Source organism: Cladosporium halotolerans, assembly GCF_011745625.1.
Source record: "Cladosporium halotolerans strain TM138-S3 chromosome Unknown Sca16, whole genome shotgun sequence".
NCBI lineage: Eukaryota > Fungi > Ascomycota > Dothideomycetes > Cladosporiales > Cladosporiaceae > Cladosporium > Cladosporium halotolerans.
The window spans coordinates 269,103-282,637 of NW_027191467.1; the positions used below are offsets into that span (position 1 = coordinate 269,103).

At 58.0% G+C, this 13,535-nt stretch overlaps 4 protein-coding genes across 4 annotated transcripts; 1 reads left to right on the top strand and 3 right to left on the bottom strand.

Moving 5' to 3' along the window:
* Positions 1-162: 162 nt before the first annotated feature.
* On the top strand, positions 163-1,635 carry WHR41_04807 (uncharacterized protein; the record flags this gene model as incomplete). Its single annotated transcript, XM_069373413.1, has 1 exon — positions 163-1,635. The coding sequence occupies one exon, from the start codon at positions 163-165 to the stop codon at positions 1,633-1,635; it is 1,473 nt and encodes a 490-aa protein (XP_069229150.1).
* A 1,428-nt stretch (positions 1,636-3,063) lies between these two features.
* WHR41_04808 (uncharacterized protein) lies at positions 3,064-4,416 on the bottom strand (the record flags this gene model as incomplete). The annotated part of the gene is made up of 1 exon (XM_069373414.1): positions 3,064-4,416. The coding sequence occupies one exon, from the start codon at positions 4,414-4,416 to the stop codon at positions 3,064-3,066; it is 1,353 nt and encodes a 450-aa protein (XP_069229153.1).
* Positions 4,417-8,503: 4,087 nt separating this feature from the next.
* On the bottom strand, positions 8,504-9,571 carry WHR41_04809 (uncharacterized protein; the record flags this gene model as incomplete). Its single annotated transcript, XM_069373415.1, has 2 exons — positions 8,504-9,361; positions 9,542-9,571. 2 exons carry the CDS (start codon positions 9,569-9,571, stop codon positions 8,504-8,506), a joined length of 888 nt encoding a protein of 295 aa, XP_069229154.1.
* A 1,703-nt stretch (positions 9,572-11,274) lies between these two features.
* Positions 11,275-12,729, bottom strand: WHR41_04810 (uncharacterized protein; the record flags this gene model as incomplete). Its single annotated transcript, XM_069373416.1, has 1 exon — positions 11,275-12,729. One exon carries the CDS (start codon positions 12,727-12,729, stop codon positions 11,275-11,277), a length of 1,455 nt encoding a protein of 484 aa, XP_069229248.1.
* Between the last annotated feature and the right edge of the window lie 806 nt (positions 12,730-13,535).

The window sequence follows — 13,535 nt, forward strand, 5'->3', positions numbered from 1 at the left end:
GTATCGCTTCTATCTAGCCTTACCACCGTATCCGACAGGTCAAGTGGCAGCAATTCTACCATAACTCAACGATCGTACGATCGTCAAAGAGGATTCACCTCACGTGCAGATACAGCCGGATCGGAGAAGGCCAAAACGGCAAAACCTTCCAATCTCAGCACCATGTCGCGCTCAAAATCTCCGAATGTCTTTGACTATATGGAGGATCCATCTGTGGTCGACGAGCACAATGGCAAGTCTGCAAAGTCACCTGCGTCATCTGTCTCGTCGCGATACCAAGGTTCCGACGCCGGATCAAGTGAGGGGCCGGCGACGCCTTCTTCAAGATCCACGATGCCGTCGCCTACCACCTCACGTAATCCAGGTGTCAGCGTAGCCGAGCTGCGTAGAAAATATGATCAAGACTTCAATGGAGCCACCACCCAACCAGTCAGCGGATCTCCAGGTATGGTCTCATCTACGCTCAACGCTCAGAAAGAACGATACTCCAGTGGGGCCAGCGACCAACGGAGTGATAATGGAAGCACCGCCTCCCCATCCATGGCTTCTTCAATACCAGAGTTAGATGGAAATCGTCGACGGTCGTCTCACACCTCACTTCGCGCACTGGATGCCGAGCAACGTCTGAAGCAACGAGAGCAAGAAATGCGCGAACACATGGCTTTCACGCAGCATCCCTACGCCTACGAATTCACGTCACCACCTGAAGCGTCTGATCACGATGATTCTCAAGCGCCAGATTCCGCAACCCCAGCTACCCACCAGGCACTCCAACACTACATCCACCATCCCGTCCCAACCAGACCAATACCAGCCAACGTAGTTCGATCAACCCCCTCACCATCTTGCACAACTCACCCACCGGCGCCAAACCCACCTCACGTCCCCGAAGCCCCCGACCTAAGCAAAACCACCCTAGCCGGCTACGAGCTCCTCGCCACCCACCTCGCACCCCCAACCTCCTCCACCAGCACAACCACAGCGGAACCACACCTAACCCCCCTCTACCGCAAATTCACCCACCTCCACCACCGCATCCTCCTCCACCTCCAAGACGAGCTCGCCGAAATGGAATCCCAGCTCCGCGTCCTCGACGAAATCGTCGCCCAGACCTACACCTCCCCGCCCAATCCCGACCCCGCCCACCACGAAAAGCAAACCCAGCACCACCCCGCCTCCCGCCGCGCCGAATCCCACCCCCACACCCCGCCCATCTTCGCCCACCGCACCGCCCTGCTCGGCCGCATCTTCCTCAAAAAGCAACAGTACCACGCCGCGCTGCGCGATTTCGCCGCGCTCGAGCGCGACTCCCGGCCCGCTGAGAGCGGCGAGGTCGCGGCCTACCGCGCTTTTCTCAAGGATCGCGCGCCGGTTTGCGAGGGCGAGGCGGCGTTTTTGGGCAAGGGGGATCTGGTCGTGCCCGGTTCGCTTGAGAGGGAGGCTGGTGGGGCAAGGGAGAGGGAGAGGGACGGTGTTCTGTGGGAGCAGACGGCGTTTCTCGCGGCGCTGCTGGTGCTGCCGCTGGTGATTTCGGTTGCGCTGCCGGATTTGGGGGCGAGGGTTGCGGCGACCGGGTTGTTGGGGGCTGGGGCGGGGTTGGTGGTTTGGGGGGCGAGGGTTAGGGGGAGGGGGTGAGGGGGAGGAGAGGGAATGAGGGGGAGGAGGGGAAAACTTCTCCTTGTGGGAGGGAGGATGATGGAGATAATAACGATGATGATGACGATGACGATGGTGATTTTGCTGCGTTTGGGAGTCTGAGCGTTTGGGAGCGAAGCGTGCGTCGCGGGTTCTCTCTATTCTTGCTTTGATTCTGGTTTGTTTCCTCGATGCCCTTTCTACGACTTCGATACCCCTTTCCTTTTCTCTTCTCCCCTGTCCTGCGTTTCAAGTCTGAGCAATGCGGGTAATGGACGGCGAAGCGAGAGGAGCGGAGAGGTGGAAAAAAAGAGCGAACAAAAGCGAGAACATAGGTAGATACCTGCTTCTTTCGCGGGGACGGCAGTAATGCAGAGCGACAAAATGGAACACAGAGCACAAGTGTTAAAGTCACCCACTGCCCGAAGACCGTCGACGAGAGATTGTGGTCCGAACGCGAAAGGAAAAGTGAAACGTGAACCGCGAGAAAGCATGCAGTGCACAAGAACAACCCTCTCGTTTGTCCATCTGTATGTATTATTACCCTGCCCATTCATTCCCATCGATGCGCACGCCAATCACTCGCCGTTCGGCATGCTCGTTCGTCTATCTATAATCTCCGGATTCCCCATGTCCCGTTGTCCTCAACAATTACAATTATGTCCTTTCCTTTGATACAATAGCGTCTCCGTCTCCACTTCGTCCCTCAACCCATCTTCTGCACAGAAATGCACAAAACCCCCATCTCTTCCCCACCCACGCGCCGAACAAAGCCAAAGCCACGGCTCAGCCCAAAGCTCTCGCTCGAGACCAGCGGCAGTGCTCTAGAATCTCTAGGCGTCGTCGCCGTCGTCCTCTCTCCAGCAATTGTCGCGTGCGTGCGCTCCCTCTTCCACCCCAAAACTCGCTTTCTTCCTCCCGCGCTAGCGCCGTGTTGCCCATCATCGCGCGGGAAGGGGAGTCGAGCTCTCGGGGCTGGTCTTCCGCTCGGTAGTGTTGTACAAGCGAGTGTGGTGGCTCGTCGTCGTGGATTTCGGTTCTCTCTCTCTCTTTCTTCGATTCGATTCGATTTCCGCGGTGTCGCCGGTGTTGGGGGGATTTTTTTTACAAAAGTTTTACAGGTGTGTCGGGTGTCCACGAATTTGTTTGTCGGTTTGGCGAGTCGCCGGTCGGGGAATCGAATCGAAGAAGGTGGTGGTGGTGTCTATATTAAGGTTTGTGGTATTGTCGTTGTGGGTTGCGCCGTGGTGTCGTGCGGTGCGTTCGTCCGGTCGTCCGCGTGGGCTCGTGAGCTCAGTCGCACGTGAGTCGTTGACCGAACCGGGTTTCCCAGCCCAAAAACGCCCGCCGAAAGCCCATCGCCGCGTGACGTCGGAGGAGCGTGTCGTGAAATGATACCGTTCGTTAGCCAAGGCTCCTCGCCAGCACCTAGCCCTTGATGCCCTCGCTATCGCTGCCACTAGCCAGGGTGTCGCCCTCCCAGCTCTCGTCGCCCGTGACCGGGCTCCTGAAACCCGTGGACGGACTCCTCGACGCCGGGCTGAAACTGGAGCTCGAGCCCAGCGTCCACTCGTCGCTGTCGCCCGCGAGCGCGGGGTAGGCCTCCTCGTCGAGGTCGCCGGCGAAGCCGTACGCGAAGGGCTGGCGGGCCTCGCCGCGCTCGACGTACTCGTACTCCCAGCGGAAGGTCTTGCCGGGCTGCATGCGCGGGAGGAAGGCGGACTTGGCGACGAAGTAGACGGTGGCGCTGATGATGCCGCCCGCGACGAGGTCGACGGCGTAGTGGTGGTTGAGGTACATGGTGGCCCACCAGAGCCAGAGGGTGTAGAGGACGAAGAGCGGGCGCAGGCGCGGGAAGGCGTGCGCCATGAAGAGGGCTTCGATGGTGGCGCTGCCGGAGTGCAGGGAGGGGAAGGCGCCGAAGACGACGGGCGAGGCGGTGAAGGTCGAGGTGTACAGGTCGATGTTGAAGAGCTTGTCGATCGCCGCGAGGCCGGCGGGGGACCCGGGCATGCTGTAGTCGGCGGGCGCGAGGCCGTACATGTTCTCGTACCAGGGCGGCGCGCAGGGGAAGCAGAGCTGGATGCTGACGCCGATGATGTTCATCCAGCCGAAGGCGCGGGCGAAGGTGGGAGTGGTGCCGGGCGGGCCGAAGATGAACAGGAGACCGGAGCAGACGAAGGGAGCGCCGAAGTGCGTGATTCCGTAGGGCAGCCAGGCCAGCACGTCGAAGAAGGTGCTCTTGTGCGCGGAGAGGATGTTGCTCAGGTTGGCGCCGTAGAGGATGTTCTCGAGCGCGGGAAGAACACGGACCCAGATGGGCGGGCGGTATTCACCGGAGATAAACTGACAGGCGTAGAAAAAGATCAGCCATCCCGCTATAGGCAGGAAAGGCAGGAAGAATTGCCGGGTCAGAGGTATCAGAAGGCTGAACATCAACAATGTGGCCACGAGGGTCTTGACGAAAGGCCCAGGGCTTTGGATGACGCAGAGCGAGAAGATGCCGAGGATGGCAAGGAATATGTACTGTGCATCCCAGGGACTCCACTGGTGTCTCTTCAAGCTCCTCAGGGTATCGGCCGGGTTCAATGAGGTCTCCAGGCGGGTGATGGAGGTGGTGAGGTGGTGCTGGTTTCCCGACCGTAACCTCGTCCTCGTGGAGCGGAACTTGCGGCGCAGTCTGTGAGGGATGATCGCCGGGAGGGTGAGCGGGATCTTGCTGGTGGTGAAGAAGCGCTGGGTGGAGTCGTCGCCGCCGTTGAGGAAGTAGGAGGCTGCCATGGTCGCGTGAGGCAGTCGGCGGAGGCGGAGAAGAGGGCGGCGGTGATGGTGGTGGTGGTGAGGCGGGTCGGCGCCCTTTGTGTCGCAGTACAGGCAGCAGAGGGCGGTCGAGCAGGCGGTGCCGGGCTATGATGCTGGGTGTGGAGAGTGAGGCGAAGTGCTGGGCGGCAGTCGGCGCGGCGACGGGGTAGCACAAGGCAGGGCACAGCTCAGCAAGCACAGCAGGGCGGAGGGAGGATGCAATGCAGGGCGGCGGTTGGTAAGTGTGCTGCAGGCGGAGGAGGAGGAGTACTGTACAGTAGGAAGGCTGGCGAGGTGAGACAGGAAACGGAAACGGAGACGGAAACGGGATGGAGTCGCGCGCGCAGGGCCGTGACAGCAGCGAGCAGTGAGCAGCAGGCGGGCAGAGGCGTTTCTCGGCGGCAGCCTTCGCGCGCTGGGCTGGGCTGGCGGGAAGCACTGGCGCAATCTTAAAATTCGAGCAATCTCCAGGCGCACGCGAGCGGCAGCCAGGGCGGGCAAGCGCCGACGTCAGGCGCAGGTGCAGGGGGAGAGTGCCGTGGGAGGGCGTTAATGCGTGACGATAATGCCGGGGTGGGCGATGATATTGTGTTGTGGTAAGGTATCTTGTTGTTGTTATTGCTGCCGTAGAGGAGGGAGGGCTGCGTGCACGGCGGTCGGAGTGTGCACTGTGACGGGCAAGGGCAGGCAGTTGGCGGATGCGACTCGTGCGCGCCGGATGCAGTGGCCCAGCAGTCGTTGTGCTAACTGACCAGGTGTGTAGTAGTGTACTTGCTGTTGGAGCTACTATACGGTTAGCGAGCCAACGCCCGCCAGGCTCCAGCATCGCGGAAGCGCCGGGAGGGCCAGCACGGCTGCGGTCGGCATGTGGTGCGGTGGACTGGCAGTATGTACTGTGGTGCACTAGTGGACTGGTAGTATGTATGTACTGTGGTGCACTACATGCACTACTCGAGCCTCGCACTCGCTCGTTCGCTGCCTGAGCCTCCGGGCAGCGAGGGATGCCTGCAATCGGCCGACCAGCGAGGGATGCCTGATTGCAAGCGGCCGACCAGCGAGGGATGCCTGCCTGCCTGCAAACGGCCGACAAAGCTCGCGCCATCGACGCCTGACGGGAGCGAGAGCGACTTTCCATTCCGCCCGCCTGCCGCCCGCCTGCTCGCTCAAGCCTCAAGCTTCGCCTGTATGCGCCGTGACCTCACCGCTCGCCCTGCGCATCAGCAAATGCAAATGCAATGCACGACGCCATCATCATCGTCGTGCCCGCCTGCCATGCCACGCCGCGCCGCAGCACCAGTGACGCTGTCCTGCGAGGCTGAGTAAACCTGCGCCGCATCTCTTGGCCGAGCTCTCCCGCAAGATATGCACAAAGCGCACAAAAAGAATCCCTCCAGTTCAGCTCGTATCCGCAAAGCGAAACCATCTGCCTGCTTGTCTGCCTACCAACACCCACTAACCACCTACCGAGGTCCCATCCTCCTCCTACCCATGTAGTTCACACAGCTAGCGCACGCTCCAATCTCCCAACAAACAACCAACAAAAAAAATCTCAGTCCTGAATCGCCGCCAGCCGAAGAATCGCGGGCCGCCAGCACCAAGCGTTGCCGTGAGAGCCAGCCAGGGGCCCCTCCGCTCGCACAAAATCCCGAGCGCGCGTGCACAACTCCCCTCGGCGCGCCGCGTCCGGGCCCTGGCCCATCCGGGCTCCGAGCCCCCCGATTGATTCATTACCTTATTCAAGCGGACAGAGTCAGTGCAGGTGACGTCCAACGGGCGTTTTCTTTCGCGCTCAGTCTTGGCCCAGGCCCCCCCGGGGCGAAAGTGCCGCGCTGTTCCGCGCGAATCACGCTCGGGCGTGGGCGATCTGTTGATTCGGGGCGCTTGTGGCTGGCGCAGGGCGTATTGAACACGCGACCGCGACGCGCCGGGGACGTGTTTCTTGGATCTGCGCTGCGCTCTGGCGACACCGTGCTGTGCTCTGCCCTGCTCTGCGACGCAATGTGGTCTTCGCCAGGCTGGGCGCGTGTTTGAGATTCTGGGAAGCGCGTGCCCCGTCCAAGAGCTCCGAGATGGCGACTCGCGCGCTCGAGTGCTGCAGCTGTCAGCGCTCGCGAGACGCCCGGGACGCCGCATCCGGATCCTTGCTCTGTCAGCTGCCTCCAAGGCTTGCCCTTAACGCCGGAGCTGGTGCTGATGCGCCAGCTACTGTCTGTATTCCCTGCTGCTTGGGTGTGCGATCGCAATACCGTTGCTGCTAGGACGCCTTACAACTCCCGCTGCCGCCTGATCTCCTCCAGACGGTCTTCGTAGACCGCATCAGGATGCCGTCTTCTTTTCTCCAAAAAAACTCGTCGCGTCGGAAGCCAGTCTGCTCCGCAGCGTTCACGTCCCAGCCGCACTCGAGATACACGTCTTCGAGGCGGCGCTTGGCTAGAAACTCACCTCGGGCTCGCGCTTGGCTCTCTCAAAGTCGCTCTCGTCGCTGGACTCGGCGCGGTTCTGGCAGGGGAAACGCCGACTCTTCGTAGACCAGTTCGTGCTCGGTGCCGGCCCAAGGCGGACGGTTGATGTAGGCCAGGCTGCGGAACTTGTCGATGAGCGGCTCGTAAGCGCCAAATTCCAGCAGCAGCGGCTTTCGCAGTCGACGTTTCAGAACGTCTCTTGTAGAACGCAGAACGATACCTGAAAGATGAAAAATATATAGCACGTTAGATAAATAGCTGAATTTATTTTCTATCACTTTTCCAGGTTTTTATTCTTCCCGTAGCAGTCAAATAAAGCGTTAAAACCCGCTCGCCGGTTACTGCTCGCTTACCGGGTGGGATTCTACCCTCCACCCTCGAGACTATCTCAGAATCGCAGATCGCAGGGCAAGCCCGCTAATAAACCAGACGGAAAGGTCTGAAGGAAATTTCTGGAGCTCGTGTGCGGCCCCTTGCATGGCATGGATGCTGTATTTTACACATGCATGTAGGTGAGACATTCGGTCGGTGAGCGAGCGTGGGCGCAACGTGGGCGTCGGGGCGTGCTGTCGCGTGCTCTGCTGCTGACACTTGTGTACGGAGCTACGCTGTGCTGCGCTGCGGGTACGTTGCTGTGTACTGTACACGTGGGGGTTTTGCGCATCGTGTGGGATCATGGTTGTCTGATCTTCCCCTGTTGTTAACCGGTCGGGGCGCCGTGGATGTGGACTGACGACTAGGGGACGTTCCTTGAGGAAATATGTTGAGTTTCCTATACGTCTAGCTGAGGACGCCTTTTTCTCGTCTTCGCCTCCATTGCGCTCCATCTCGCCCCACTCTCAGATCTACCCGTGGGCTCGTGGAAGACCCATACGGCGTATGCTGGACTAAATATTCCTAGCTGCGAACAGAACGTTTACATACTCGCTCGTGACGCCACTGCGTCCCTTTCCAAGTACAGAAACATCTGGTTTCTGGTGTCTGATTCTCCATCGATGGTGTCTTTGGATGGGATGCGATATCATCTGAAAGAGGTAGGAAAAGCTGGCTGGTGGATTTTAGTTGGCTGGAATTTTGGTGGCTCTTGCTCGATCGATCACTCGAAACCATCAAGATTCGTCTGATTCGATATTTTACTCGGTCAGTCCAAGAGAACTAAAGCTATGGACAAGAGAATTGATAAGCCAAATCAGCTTGTCAAATTAGCGGGACCTGATCCCCCGTCCTTTGAGGTATGACGGAACGAGTCTGGCGACCACCTTCCACCTCGAATCAATGTTAGAAAATCCCTAGCATATCGCGAATAAATCTCAGCAATTTATCGAATCGCGTATCTCCTCGTGCAAGCCATCCCCACTTAAGAACTCACAGCCAAACAAACTCGCACCGCCGAAAGACTCATTGCGGAAACAACGGATCGCTAATCATTCAATCGAATGATTGGTTGACCTTTCAATCGTTTACTAAATTAATTGACTACTAGCAGCATGACTGAAAGCATTGGTCAATCGATCGAATTGATGAATGAATGACTGGTTAATGAATCAACAGACCAAACGATCAACCAACCGACAACACCTCCTCTCTCACCCTACCATCCCCCTCTAACCAAGCTTCAACGTATTCCCCGCCTTCCCCACAACCGCCGCCTTCACATTCCCACTCCCCAGCAACGAATACTTATACGGCACGCTCGTCAACGTCCCCCTGGGCGCCTCGTCCGTCGCCCCACCCAGCACCAAATCCCTCGTCACCGCGTACCCGACCTCCTTCGAATCAATCGACAGCACCGCCCTCTTGACCCCCGTAAAAACGGTACTCTCCACCAGCGCCTGCGCCCCCATCCGCGTGTTCACCGCCGTCTCCCCGCCCTCGAAGTACGAGTTGAACACGTGCGCCGTCCCGAAGCGCAGCAGCGGCATGCGGCTGTTGATGTTGCGGAAGTGGTTGTTGGCGTACGTGATGTGCAGCCTGCCCCGGTCCTCGCCGCCGTTGTTGTCGCTGTGCCCGACGAGCGAGGCCTTGAAGTGGTCGTGGAACAGCGTGTTGCTGACCGTCAGCCAGTCGCTGCCGTGGCTGAAGTCCGCGAGCCCGTCGTAGTAGTCTTTGCCCGAGGTGAGGTCCGACGACAGGTCGCAGTGGTCGATCCAGACGTTGGAGGACTCTTGCACGCCGATGGCGTCGCCGCCGGGGTCGCCCGTGCGCACTTTGGAGATCGCCAGGTTGCGGATGATCACGTTGTTGGCGGCGCGGAGGAAGAGCCCGAAGCCGGTGATGGTCGAGGTGGAGTCTAGGCCCAGGATGGATTTGTTGGACCCGACGCGGATTTTCTCGGTGCCGGTTATCTTTCCCTTGATGTAGACGGTTACCGGGGCCGTTTCGTCTTTGACGGCTGCGGCGAGGTCGGCGTAGGTCGAGACGGTGACGACTTTGCCGCCGGCGCCGCCGGTCGTGCCGCCGTTCTGTCAGGGGAGGTTAGTTGGATAGTTGTTGTGGTTTGATCGGGGTCGAAAGGGGTGGTTCGATTGCATGTGTTGCTGTGCCAGAAGTTTCGATCGTTGATCGATCTTCTAATAGGAAAGAGACATACTAGAAGTTGTTAGCGGATTCAGTCAGTGAATCGTGAGCCTAGACTTCCATACCCATACTAGCATAGCCAACAGGGCTAGCATTCTGCCTTGCAACCAGAGGACTTGCAAGAGCAGTCAAAGGCGACAATGCCGCCACGGCAAGGACGGAAAGTTTCATGATGTCGAGAGTGGTCCACAAATGATCGATGAATTGGTCTGGGTTGAGCTTGGACGGACAGATCGATGAAAGACCTCAAGGTCTTTTATGTCTTCGATCACCAAGATACTCTAAGATCACAACATGCTCCACGAGCAAATACTTCCGTCCCCAGTCCCTCAATTTCCTCCACTCACATCCCTCCAACACTGAGAAGCATCACTCTTTGATTGCGTAAACACGCTCAGACTTCACCAAACCCGCCCTCGTGCTACCACCACACCGCGCCAGAAGACCACGGAGGCAAGTCCAAGGCGTGTGAAGTTATACCCTACTGTACATGAGACCGACTCCCACGAATCAGCTCTCAACCCCTTGAGTCCACCTTCCACCAACCGGAGCGCCGGGTATCGATGCCTCTTTCTGCAAACGGTCCGGGGACGCTCCTACCGCGCTACAGCGAGGGGCTTGGGCTTTTGCGGAGAAATATGCGCCTGAAACGCTATACTGCTGCTGTGGCGTCGGCCTTGAGCAATGTACTAGGGATCAGGCGTCGATCATTCTGGGGCCGCCAATCGGAGCGCTGGGGCTGGGGGCTTGGATGTTTGAGAGAGGCGAGATAGTTAGGGTCTAGAGACGAAAGGAAGACCTGCGCATTGTTGTCGGATTGGTTTTATCATGAGTTGAGATTGAAAGGGTTGAGGGGATGTGGTCGTGGAAGGTATCGGGGGAAAAAGCGGTTGTGGACATTTTGGACTTGGAGCCTTCTTTGGGACGAAGACAAGCCGTTCCAATTTGGGCATGGCGACTCCAAACTCTTCGGAGTCTCTTCCGCGAAGTTTCCTATATGGAGCCAAACACTTCTTCCAGGTCTTGAATCCTGATTTAAGCTTTGATGGATGATGTAATGAATCAGGACCTTATTATCTTTGTTTTATATATTACAGAGAGCTGGTCACTTCCATTAATTCAACGACAAGTTGTAATCAGCAAGCCTGGTCTAGCGGTTATGATTTCTGTCTAACAACAGTTGCAACATGCACGCTGATGGCAGCACAGAAGGTTCCCGGTTCGATTCCGGGGGTTTGTAACAGATGTTCTTCATTACATTTTTGTCTTTTTTGTCTACTGTACCACCATTGACGAGATGGCAGGTTGTCACGGTCATGTTTTTGGGGCCAGGTTGTGAACGAATGTGGGTGCAGGTGGTGACGCTGGCCGGATTGGTCGGATTCGTTTCAATAACACGAGATACTCGACACCGATGATCGCTGCACTGGGTTTCTGCAGCTAGGTCCAAACTTGGGTGATCTTCAGGAGAAGTATCCTGATGCTGCTCTTCATACACTCCGTTCAAAATCTCGGACGAACGAAGATTGTAGAAACCCAGACTTTGTATTGACATCCCAAACCATTACATCCCCATAAAAAACCCCATGCGTTCGTTAAATATGAAATAGAAATACGAAAGAAACGACCGTGATCAAAAACATCCCGAAAACCCCAAGAACTCCAACAGCGACGTCCTCGACTCCAACTTTTCCCCTCCTGCATACCCCACCCCCTCCCCAAGACCATACACCAACCCCCCACAGTCGCCCGCGCGATACGGTTCCGCCTCTTCGGCCAGCACCGACGGCGGAGACCGTCACGACCGCGCCTGAGGCTGAGGCTGAGGCCCAACATTCCTCCTCGCCCTCGCCAGCAGCTTCGACTTGCTCTGCCCGTCGTTCGCGCACACGTAATCCTTCTGCTGCAGACTATACTGGCTGCCGAACAAGTGGCCCGTCTGCGTCTCGTTCACAAACACCTTCTGCGTCGGCAGCCGCTCGTGGTCCGGGTCGCCCACCCTGCAGCGCGAGCAGTACGTGACGTCGACGGTCTTCGCCGGCCCGTCGGCGTTGCGCTTGTACAGGCGCAGCACGCCCAGCACGGCGACGAAGTCCGCCGCGTTGGCGAAGTGCTCCGTGCTCGCGGTGTAGGCGTGCACGTCCCAGTCGTAGGCCGGGTTGCCGAAGGTGTAGACGTGCAGGAGGGAGGCCATGGGCGCGCGGAGGTCGGCGTGCTGCGGGTCGGAGTAGATTTGCTCGAGCGCCAGGCGCAGGAGCAGGCAGCCTTGGGAGTGGGCGACCATGACGATGTGCTTGCGGGTGGTCTTGGAGGCTGTGAGGGCGGCGCGGAGTTCTTTGGCGAGCTGGTGCTGGGCGGTCGTGCTGCTTTTGGTGCGTTCGAAGGGGCGGGGTTTGGAGACTGGGGCGGTCTCGGGGCGCCGCTCGCCGCCGCATTCGATGAGGTCCCAGAGGATGCCGTCGCTGCGGTTGAAGATGCCCTTGATTTCTGTGCGGCGGGAGGCGGCATCGGTGCTGCCGTTGCCGTGGGCGTGGGCGGTTCCGTTGGCGTTGGTGGACGGAGTGTCTGGGTCGAAGAAGAAGTCGCGGAGCTTGTTCACGGAGAGTCTGTTCCAGTAGAATTCGCCGGCAATGCCGTTAACGAAGAGCCATGTTTCGGGCTGCTGGTTTGGATCCTCCTTGCGCTTGAGTCCGGTAGTACCCCACAAGGTTTCTTGTCCGTCGGAATCCAGAGAGATGTCCATGACGAACTTGCTGTCTTTATCGTCCTTTTGTTTGAGAATCTCGATCACGGACTTGAAGAAGCGTTGCACCTGACTGAACACTGCGTGGCGATTCATGGGCTGGTGAAGGTCCAATTCGCTGTAATCGTTCCACGCATCAGCACCGGACACGGGTGTACCGTCCGGGGACTCAGCTGAGACGAATCGTTTCATGGGGTCCAGTAAATCGACGAGAAAGGTAGCAGGCTCCCACCAATTGCGTTTCAAATACTTGAAGAGCTCTTCGTTCGCCGGATTATCCAACATCGCCTTCCAGATGGAAGGAATAGGTCCGACGTAGCCGACCATGGCGCCAATGATGGTCTTGGTTATAATTCCGACGAACTTGAGAACAGCCATTTGAGTGGCTCTCAAGAAAGCACTTTCGGCGATTTCCAAGAAGCTGTTGGCTCCGACGAAGGTCATGGCGACATTTGCGCCGGCCTTGGTCACTTCGCCGGGTATACCGATGATCTTCTTGACTAGATCCATGATGGCGGTCGTTGTATGTAGTGTTAAATGCGTTGTGGTGATTGAAGAGGAGATGGGATACCGCACTGTATCCGAATGTCGGTAGGCAGGAAGTCAGATAAACAGGCGGGCCGCAGGTTGGTATATATAAGGACAACAGCAGAGAGGGGAAACTATCAGGAGCGCGAGACACACCCATGCAGCAACACAGCTGCCCTGAGCTGAGGCTTGGAGCGTTGCCTGACCGTCCGCAATGGCTTTCTACTTCTAAGCCTGCATGCTCCGCAGGACATACGATGACTGCAGCGACCAGGTTGTCGAACGGTGAGAGAACTTTCGAGCTTTCACATGCTTCAAATTGCTGATAACAAGTGCGACAAGTGGTACAGGATCAATATCACAACGCTCAGGGCGGGTGGCGGTGCGGATACCAGCAGTCTCAGCCCCATTCGCTTGGCGAAAGGCATCTCAGCTGCCTCGAGCTGAAGGTCGACAGGCGCCGACGGCGGCCTCAGCCCTCTGTCCGAGGTTCCAGAATACTTCGCTCTGGCCGATGCGATGTGCATGCAGGTCAGCCGGCCGGCAAGTACCACGGTCGAGCGAGACGGCAAAGGCGCATTCGATACGGTGACATTATTGTGTACAGCGTCGGCACATGCGCGTGAATAATGAGCTGACGGCGCCACTCAAGCCGGTGAGCGCCAGTAAGCGAGACTCATCGCAGCTTGACCGGCAGCCACTTGGCCGGTGCCTTCAGACAAGACAAGAACCCGCGTAGAGGCCAGTCGAGAGAGCTTCTATAGTTAGAGGATGCGTCCGCCGGCACG